The sequence below is a fragment of the Gymnoscopelus microlampas genome (genome assembly GCF_963454915.1).
Source record: "Gymnoscopelus microlampas genome assembly, chromosome: 22".
Classification (NCBI taxonomy): domain Eukaryota; kingdom Metazoa; phylum Chordata; class Actinopteri; order Myctophiformes; family Myctophidae; genus Gymnoscopelus; species Gymnoscopelus microlampas.
Genome location: NC_139959.1, coordinates 23,648,804 through 23,658,741, shown reverse-complemented (window position 1 = coordinate 23,658,741; position 9,938 = coordinate 23,648,804). Strand labels below are relative to the sequence as shown.

The 9,938-nt window shown below is 44.3% G+C and overlaps 1 protein-coding gene across 1 annotated transcript in view; it reads left to right on the top strand.

Annotated features, from left to right (window-relative positions):
* Window positions 1–9,938, top strand: part of LOC311039281 (cadherin-6-like) — a 39,038-nt gene that overhangs the window by 27,505 nt on the left and 1,595 nt on the right. The window contains exons 7-10 of the mRNA XM_084049036.1: window positions 4,313–4,449; window positions 6,376–6,497; window positions 8,025–8,142; window positions 9,397–9,648. Coding sequence (XP_083905162.1) covers window positions 4,313–4,449; window positions 6,376–6,497; window positions 8,025–8,142; window positions 9,397–9,648 — 629 coding nt within the window. The remainder of the gene's footprint in view (window positions 1–4,312; window positions 4,450–6,375; window positions 6,498–8,024; window positions 8,143–9,396; window positions 9,649–9,938) is intronic.

Genomic DNA, 9,938 nt, shown 5'->3' with positions numbered 1-9,938 from the left:
CACGCTCGGATCTGACGTCTGGTCTGAGGACGTGTAGACACCAGTTTGTTCCATCGTAGACCTGCGGAGCACCATTGTCTGACCATCTGACAGGCATCTAAACATTATGTATTCACTCCAAAAATGTATAGCTATAAAACTAATAAATAATGCATGTGAAAAAAAATATATTTTGTAAAGGCATACATCGACGATGTGTCAAAAGAAATTGGTAGGATATTTCCGAGTGTACAAGCAATGAAATCGAGCAATTACAAACTATATAACATTATTTACAATGTTACAAGTTATATGCTTAATTTAAACAGTGCTTTACTGGCTCTGTCTTAAGACATATGAGCACATACTGTACATGCGAGGGGATTTTGGAGATTGCTGCGCTGGAATATTTTCATGGAGAGTGTGTCTTGGGTAGCCTACAGTAGAGTTATGGAGTTATGTGCAACCTCGTTTAAGGATAAACCTGACAATCGAATACCAGCTGTGCCCAGCGCAAGTGATCTTCATTGTGGGTTTTGGCCACGGGACCGCAGCGGGAGATCGGAGGTAACCAGCCCACCACACACCAGCCTTCATCCATTAATGTTAAAGCATTCATCAATCATGCCATAAACGTTCACATTACGATGACAGCCCCAGGCATAAACGTGGTGTCACGGCCATGGACCACGGGAGGAAGCAGGACTCCTTTATTTTGCAAAACAGCAGAGTGTGTGCGTCGCACTGCTCGGGGGTTAAATTAAAACCCAAACTTATTCCAATCATGACGATATGATTAGTGTCATTCAACAACGCAGGCCTACGGGAAACAGACAATGCGTAGGCTGTTATTATTTAATTCATGATTCAGGTTTGCGTTTAGGATATATCTTTACTTAAGGCTAGAACTAAAAAGAAGAAAAAGAAAAATAGTTTTTTCTTCCCCAGACCACATTCTTCTGCCATTTCGTGAGACTTAATTGTTGACTGAACTGGCGCTGTTACGAATGCGTTGTATGTTTATACTGTATGTTAAATGTTATATTTTCTTATTGGATGTGTCCATGAATGAAACTGATGGCACGCACGCACGCACGCACGCACGCACGCACGCATGCATGCACAAACACACGCACACAAAACAGCTAGTAAATCAAATTGATGGCGTGTCAAAGGATGAAAATCTACAGCACACGACATTCTTCCTGACAGAATGACCGAATCTATACATCCATGATCAGGGTTCATTATGACGCAACAACTGAGCTTTATAAGCAGAAGGATCTTAGTTTGATGCCAGTACTCGGTACAGTACAAAAGTATTTTGTTCTCACTTGCATCTTCCATGCTTTTGTATCACAAGAGCTGTGTCAGTGGTTTTGGGTTCAAGACCACCTTTTCACAAATTATTTAAGGTCAAGTACTTTATTCTCACTTGCATGTTCCATGCACAAGAAGTAATGCCAGGGGTTTATAAACCAAAGGTTCTGGGTTAAAAACTCAATAAACAACTGAAACAACTATGAAATAGTTAACCTTGAACGAACATGAGAGATGCTGTAATGCTAAAGGGTTTGTATAGCTTCTGTGTGTGTGTGTGTGTGTGTGTGTGTGTGTGTGTGTGTGTGTGTGTGTGTGTGTGTGTGTGTGTGTGTGTGTGTGTGTGTGTGTGTGTGTGTGTGTGTGTGTGTGTGTGTGTGTGTGTGTGTGTGTGTGTGTGTGTGTGTGTGTGTGTGTGTGTGTGGAAAGAGGAAAGAAAGGAGGAAAGTTGAAAAGACCTGTGGCAGAGAGAGAGACCACGTGCACACAGACACATGCACATTCAGGCATACAGATGCAGTGTGTGCACACAAAAGGCATCAAAAGGAGGAATACCAATAGATATATATATCATACAATTCACAATTCAAACATTTAGCGAGCCGCGCATATCCAGGGCGACTTACAATGTTCAAGGTTGGAGCATGTGAACAACATAGACATTTTTAGATACAGCATCGGCTGTATCTAACACACTTACTTTTTTTTACTAACAAACAAACAAAAACAAACACACACACACACACACACACACACACACACACACACACACACACACACACACACACACACACACACACACACACAGAGTTTAACAATGTATGTATGTCCACACACAGGGAAAGCATGCAGGGACACAAATATTTTTGGTGCAGTAAAGGTTACATTCACCAACTCATGGATATGTCCTCATGATACAACACGCACGTCGCATTACTCAGCACTCCATGGGCACACGTAGCGGCGGCTCCGCCATATATGGCAGCAGCGACAGCACAATACTTTACTAGCCTTTCTGCCTCGTCTTTGGGCATCCCAAGTTGTCGAAACCCAGTGACAACCAGTCCGTGGGTATGTCCTAGGCTGGATCACCAGAGGAGACAAAGTTCTTAGTCTTGCACTGCTGCTTGGTGTTAAAGCGCTCTCTGTAGTTGTTCTCATGGGCCTGGAAGTCCACCTATTGCTATTTCAACAGCGGGCGGACACACCGCTGGAAGGCCACCTGTCTGTCTGTCTGTCTATTGCCTCTCTTCCCGGTAGCTGTTCACGGGAGGGGCCGTCAAGTAGCGTCGGCTGTTGGTAGATTCCACCCGTGATTAGTGCCTTCTTGTATGCAAGCTACATAGTCCACAGAAGTTGCAAATGGATCCACTGCACCTACTACATTGACGATGGCAGTTACAACGGGGCAGTTTAACGTCATGCCCAGGACATACACACACACACACACGCACGCAACATTCTCTCCCTGCCGGTCACGTATAGCGACTGCACCACCCGTTGATCACTGACCCTTGCCCTAACCCCTACCGAAATGTCCTTGTCCCAGTCTGCCCAGCATCCTGACAACAAGCCTCCCTGATGAGGCAGCACTTTGGTGACCCCGCCGTGACCAGCAAGCCTCGGAGTCAATGGAGATGCATTGTGCCACCATCGCACCTGTGATGAATGGAGAGGAGACGAGACAGGGCTGAAAGCAATAGCAGCCATTTTGGAAATAAATTGGGCCTCTTACGTCCTTCACAGGTGTTACCAATGATGCTAATTTAAGGCTCTGTTCCATTCGTCTCAAACAGAGTCAGGGTGCTGATAGTGTGTATGTTGGCTCACTGGAAACACTCTGCTACACTAGTGTGTCTCAAAGTGTGGTCCTTGAGGGGGTTCCAAATAGCCCCTTACGGATGTGTAACTCTGAGAGTGTACAAATTGAACCAAATGGACCTGTGGTTCCATGAGTACACTCTAAAAAGTATGAGAACCCCAGTGCTACGCTAAAGGGAACAGAGCCATAATTTGTATTAAGTAAATAAGACCTGTGAAGGAAGTAAGGAAAAGGCCCAATTACCTTTCTATATGGTGTGCACAGAGCCTATTGAGACGAGACGAGACAAGACTGAAAGCACTTTGCAAGCACCGTGGCAACCGCTAAATTGTGACAAGTAGGAACTCAGCATCGGAGAGGCAGCATAGTGAGGTGTCAGGTGTGCACTTTCTGCACAGCCAAAGCAATGGGGAGAGGAAAAGAAAGGAGAGGAGAGGACAGGACAGGGTAGTCGGAGAGAAGGGCAAGTACGGGGGAGAACATGTGGGAAGATGAACAAGGAAAGCAGAGATGAGGAGTGCGGTGGTGCGTGGTGCCTTCAAGACTGAGAGCCCCGGTTCATGCTCTCCCCCTCGGGGGGTCTACTTCCTCACATGCTGCCCCTCCTCATATCTGCTACTCCATTAATCACAGTGATGTATCGTGCTGGTACAGCTAGCAGAGCAAAACAACACCACTGGATAACCTGTTGGCTTGTGTGTGTGTGTGTGTGTGTGTGTGTGTGTGTGTGTGTGTGTGTGTGTGTGTGTGTGTGTGTGTGTGTGTGTGTGTGTGTGCGCGTGTGTGTGTGTGTGTCACTGAACACAGTTATTAAGTATCTCCTCAACAGAGTGCAGTCAAGACAGACTATTCCAGATTGTTTGTTTCTGTCTGTGCAAGACTGCACAATGCAACGTACGAAACTAATGACAGGATCCTTAAAGCAGCCCTCACACACACGCACACGCACACGCACACGCACACGCACACGCACACACACTAACAACTGTAATGACAAATGTGGTTAACGTGGTAACTCTTTTTTTATAGAAAGCACAGCACAGACTGTGTGAAATGTGTAAAAACTAAGAAAAAGGTCATGTTATACAGTAGGACCTTTAAATCGCTCAAAATGTTTGATGTGGTACGGTGTGTGTGTGTGTGTGTGTGTGTGTGTGTGTGTGTGTGTGTGTGTGTGTGTGTGTTCTGCAGGTACTCCATTGATCGGCGCACGGACATGGACCGGCTGTTCAACATCCATTCAGGAAATGGGTCAGTGTTCATCCTCAAGGACCTGGACAGGGAGGAGAATGCCTGGCACAACATCTCCATCATTGCCACCGAATTCAGTGGGTAACAAAATACACTGTGTTCATTAAGTCTGAGGGCCCATTGGTAATGACAGACAGTCATTAAACTGCACTTTTGCTGGTTAAATGGTGCATAATCTGGGCAAAAAGTAATCACAGTGTCATCCATTGCTATTAAGAGACATTTAACCTGCACCTTGCACCTTGCAAATTAATTGATAGATCCAGTTGAAGGAGAAGTGAATGGTTTTCTGCTGGGGAAACTGATCTGCTCGTGTGCTTGTCTGCGTTGTTTGGCATCATCAGAATGGTCACACAATGCCGAAAGTGTTATAATGGTGTCAAAAAGTGGGTGGAACAAAAGCCTGCCTTTTCACCAAAAACATCAAGTGGAAATTCTTTCATCTATGGTGCTTCCTATGGTGCCTCCCAGTCTTATATGGTGCTTCCTATGGTGCTTCCCTGTTTTCTATGGTGCTTCCTATGTCATCTATGGTGCTTCCTATGTCACCTATCGTGCTTCCTATGGTGCTTCCCTGTCTTCCATGGTACTTCCTATGGTGCTTCCCTGTCTTCTGTGGTGCTTCATGAGGTGCTTCCCTGTCATCTATGGTGCTTCCAGTTCCTAACACCACTGTGGAGCTTTCCTATGGTGCTTCCCTGTCTTCTATGGTGCTTCCTATGGTGCCTCCCTGTCTTCTATGGTGCTTCCCTGTCTTATATGGTGCTTCCTATGGTGCTTCCCTGTCTTCTATGGTGCTTCCTATGGTGCCTCCCTGTCTTCCACGGTGCTTCCCTGTCTTCTATGGTGCTTCCTATGGTGCCTCCCTGTCATCTATGGTGCTGCCCTGTCTTCTGATTAAACCATAATGGCTAGTGTCACCTCATGTCTCCTCTTCTCTCGTTGCATCAGACCAGCCATGTCCATTTGGATCCATGTTTACCCTCTCAAAGTTCATTGTTAAATTGAGTCGAGACTTTTTGGTGTTTCAGACAATACCAGAGACCTAAAAGTCGCTTTGAACATAAATAATTAGTGAATCTTTTGGTATGCAGTACTGTGGTATAAATAAATTCCACTCAAAATAAGGCCTCACTATGGACTAACGGCACACTGTCAAGAGAGACATTACTGTCTGGAGTAAGTATCTGGGATTGTTTTTGTATCGATCAATCAAGGTTCAAGGTTATTGATTAACATGCACAATACAGCAGGTAGCAACATTGCAGGCAATTATGTTCCTGTACTTAATGGGGGTGCACTGCCAGCTGACCATTAAAAGTGTCAACCACATCATTGCAGACACGTGTTTCCCCAATTCTCTCTATTCACACTAATGTCCTGTCTCTCTACATAAATCTAAATAAATAAGTTAAAAATAAGGTACATCTAGTATGTGTATGAACCTGCTGCTGATTTGCACCAGCTAGTTGACTTTTTGACAACCTATTACAAACCCTACCCTGCATACGCTCATGTTGAAGATGCAGCACTGCTTTAACGCATTCAATCCGGGAAGGCATCTCTGGCATTTTAGATTTCTTTGGCTATTCAAAAATAGTACAAATTTGTGCAAATCTTTGAATATATATTTTTTAAAGCGAACATTCGTAAAATATTTTGTTCCAGGGACCCCCAGAAGCAAAGATTTGAGTTACAAATGTTCGCTTAAAAAAATATATATATTCAAAGATTTGCACAAATTATTTTTCAAAAATAGCAAATCTACAAGCTCATAGTGCGGCACTCGTGCTGCGCTATGAGCTTGTATATCTGCTATTTTTTATTTAATAGCCAAAGAAATCTTAAAATGACACAGCTGCGTTCCCGGTCTTACTGGATTAAAGGAGGTGATCAGAACATGTGCTTTGATTCTCACTCCCACATTAAGCGCATGTTTTTCCCCCGTGATGGCAATTACTGTAAATGAGTACACTGTGAAGATCTCTCTGTGTCTCCACTAGACAACCCACGGCTGTCGAGCAGAGTGCCAGTGTACATCAGAGTGCTGGATGTCAACGACAACGCTCCGACATTTGCCACCAATTACGAGACATTCGTCTGTGAGAACGCCAGGGCTAACCAGGTTGGTGTGATGCCACGAGAGGAGAGGTGGCATAAGGCGACAGTACCCATCATGGTTTCATAATTAGGACCCCTTGCCAGTATTAGATTCCCTCGTTCCCTGTCTCCGTTTCCGAATGTTGTTACTGAACACGGGTCAAACCGAAATTGATCGTTAGTGGGGTTTTTGTTTTATTATTATTGATGATTATTATTATTAAAACAAATAATGCAACTTGCTTGGAGTTGCACATGGGGGGGGCAGTTAATGAAACTGCGAAAACAGTCAGTACACAGTGAATGTCCTTTTCCCATAGTTTTATTTGACCTCTCCATGGACTGAGCAACGGACACGTTTCCTTGCTGGTGGTGGAATTCATCTCTATAGACCATATTCACACGGCGGCCATGTTTCTATGAAGTCAATGAAAGTAGCCACCCCGGGTGGTGGCACTTTCAATGTTAAATTCCAATATGGCCGCCGTGTGAATATGGTCTATGAAAGCGGATGCCGCCCTCTAGGAGGGGCGGGATGATTTGATTGACAAGCTATTCAACCAATAGCATTCATTCCCCGCCCCCACTCTTGATTTACAAGCTACCCAGCCAATACTGGTCTTGGTGGCATTCTGCAAGATATGACGCGATATGACGCGATATTGAAAGATGGCGGATTTGAAATTCCTGAACAATCGGCTTCATTTCAGAATCAGAATCAGAAGACTTTATTGCCATGACATGTGGACATGTCTGTAGAAACCAATGGCGTAGCTTCGTCCATTTCTTTTTTACAGTCTATGGTTGAAACGCGTCCGTTGCTCTGTCCGGGGAGAGGTAAAATAAATGCATGTGAAAAGGACATTCTCTGTGTGCTGGCTGTTTTCTCAGTTTCATGATATTGTTGAGCCGTGCACCTTGAGACTGTTATTTGTGGGCATACCGCATTGCAGTGCTTTTTCTCAGGGACAGTTAATGTAAATACATAAACCAAATGAAAATGTGCTTTTTCAACTGGAATGATTTGATAATTAGCACACCTGGGTCAAATAGCATTTCAGGTGGGTGGTGTTATTTCCCTCAAGGCAATTTAGATAATACCAGGTTAAGTTGTCAATAACAATTTAATGTCATGTGTTTGCTCTTCATCAGTCTGATGAAGAGCGTTTACTGTAGCTCGAAACGTCACAGCAGCATGTAGGTGCAATGAAGCAGTATTGAAGTTGGAGCCCTACAGTGTGTTTATTCTATTTTATCTTGTATTGGTCTTTGCTCAGCACCTGCCCAACTTTGGGTTTGGGGTGTGCATGTCCTTCCTCTCTTTCATGTCTGAAGTATACTCTCCAGTACTATTCCATTTTGGCAAAACCCTGCCACATGCTACAAACAGTTGTTACAGTATGAATTGTTTTCTAATTCTATTTGACCCAAACTCTGGTAATGAACTTGTTTGGTTATATGGAGTACATAAATTGATACTCTTGCTGAAAAAATGCCAAGTTTTCTTTCTTGTTTATCCAAAAAGCCACTTCTTGTGTGTTTCTACTTTCAGATAATACAGACAGTGAGTGCCTCAGATCCTGATGAGCCCATAGGGGGCCAGCGTTTCTTCTTCAGCCTAGCACAGGATGCTTCTGGGAAGGCTAACTTCTCTGTGCGCGATAACAAAGGTTCGCTCATTTTATTTCATTTATCATTATCCCACCTGTACATGGGCACAGTGAAACAGTCCCAAAGCACATTTAACAACGCTCAAGCTGACATCATGTGGTCTGTTTATGTGTTGTTAAACGTTTACCACAAGCTGGTGGTGTTTTTTTTTTTTTTTGTGAGCTATTGCCATTTTAGTGATATGCATCTTACAGCCATAGATTAAATGTATCCTCAATAACGTTTATTACTGAGGATAGTGAACGCAAGCACACCTTATGTGCTGTGCAAAGCTGTGAAAATACCCATTGAAAGGAAAACACATGATTGTGCCTGTATGCATGTCAATGTCATTCTGGCACAAACAGCACCCCAAGATAGGCCTACAATACATAACATAGCCTATAAACACAATGATGTACTAAAACAATATGTAAAGGAAAAAATATAATATTAATTATCTTGTCACTAGTCCATACCCGTGGGGGGATATGTGCACATGATCTGGCAACTCAGGAGCCATTCATCCCATAGCTTGCGGGGCCATCCCACAGCTGGGCAGCCGCAACCATGGCGACATTCTTTTTAGAGATGCGCGGATGCGCGGCTTTTTATAAGCTTTTTATAAGCGACTTTTGGGCTTGTTTGGCACATAGACTGTAAAGGTTTGGCACTTGTTTTGGGCTTGTTTTCATAGACCTGGCTGCTTATTTCTCTCGCAACCTACCTAGCAACACCATACTCACACCGGCTGGCTGCAAAGCAACATGTAGTGAGCGGCTATTTTGTGCCTGGTGTAAAATTACGTAATATTAAAATACTACAAACGCAGTTAACGCACACACGGTGAAATGTAGTGCTTTTCAAAAGCTATTATAGGCCTATAGATTGATATCATTAATTTAATTCCCGCATTATTTCACCCGCGGTTTATCCAATATTAATTCATAATTATATTTGATTGACCCAAATCCACCCAAACTGCGGTTAACTGCGGCAACTGCGGCAACCGCGGCTAAAACCGCGATCCGCGCATCTCTAATGTACATAGAAACGCGAATAAACAGCTGACAGTTGGGGAAATGGAAAAACGTCCTTCGCTGTTAGGTGCACATGGTAATGGTCAATGGCTGTGTGCAAATTCAGATCAATTGCTCCAGCCTCTGAGGAGAACCGGGCAGAGCAATTTTGGTCTCACCACCACTACAGAGGTTTGTCAAATTGTAGAAGGATGTGCCAGTGATGCAGTATGGTTTATCTCTCCGTAACACCAGACAACACGGCAGGGATCCTGACCCGGAGGAACGGCTACAACACCGTGCAGAAGAGCGTCCACCTGGTCCCGGTGGTGATCTCCGACGGGGAGTATCCCATGCAGAGCAGCACCAACACGCTGACCGTGCGCGTGTGCACGTGCGACCGCGAGGGCAACATGAAGCTGTGCAACGCCGAGGCGCTCACGGGCAGGGCGGGCCTCAGCACGGGAGCCCTGGTGGCCATCTTGCTTTGTGCCATCATTCTACTCAGTGAGTTTACACAATTAACTCATTCACTGCCATAGGACGACTTTGACAACTTTTTTCCAAAGGCCCAGACTGCCAAGGACGACTAAAACTTTTATTTTGGCCCACAGAACCAGGAGATAACGTGATCCAAATATTTACTGCTCCATTCACTTCCTGGTTAAAGTATTTGGGAAATAGTCTGTATCTCGGCTCTTGTGTTTTACTATGTATTTTGGGTGAGACATGCTATTTTCAACCAAGTATAACAAACGAACGGAAGGTCGCAATGACTTTTTTGCGGAAGCACAGTG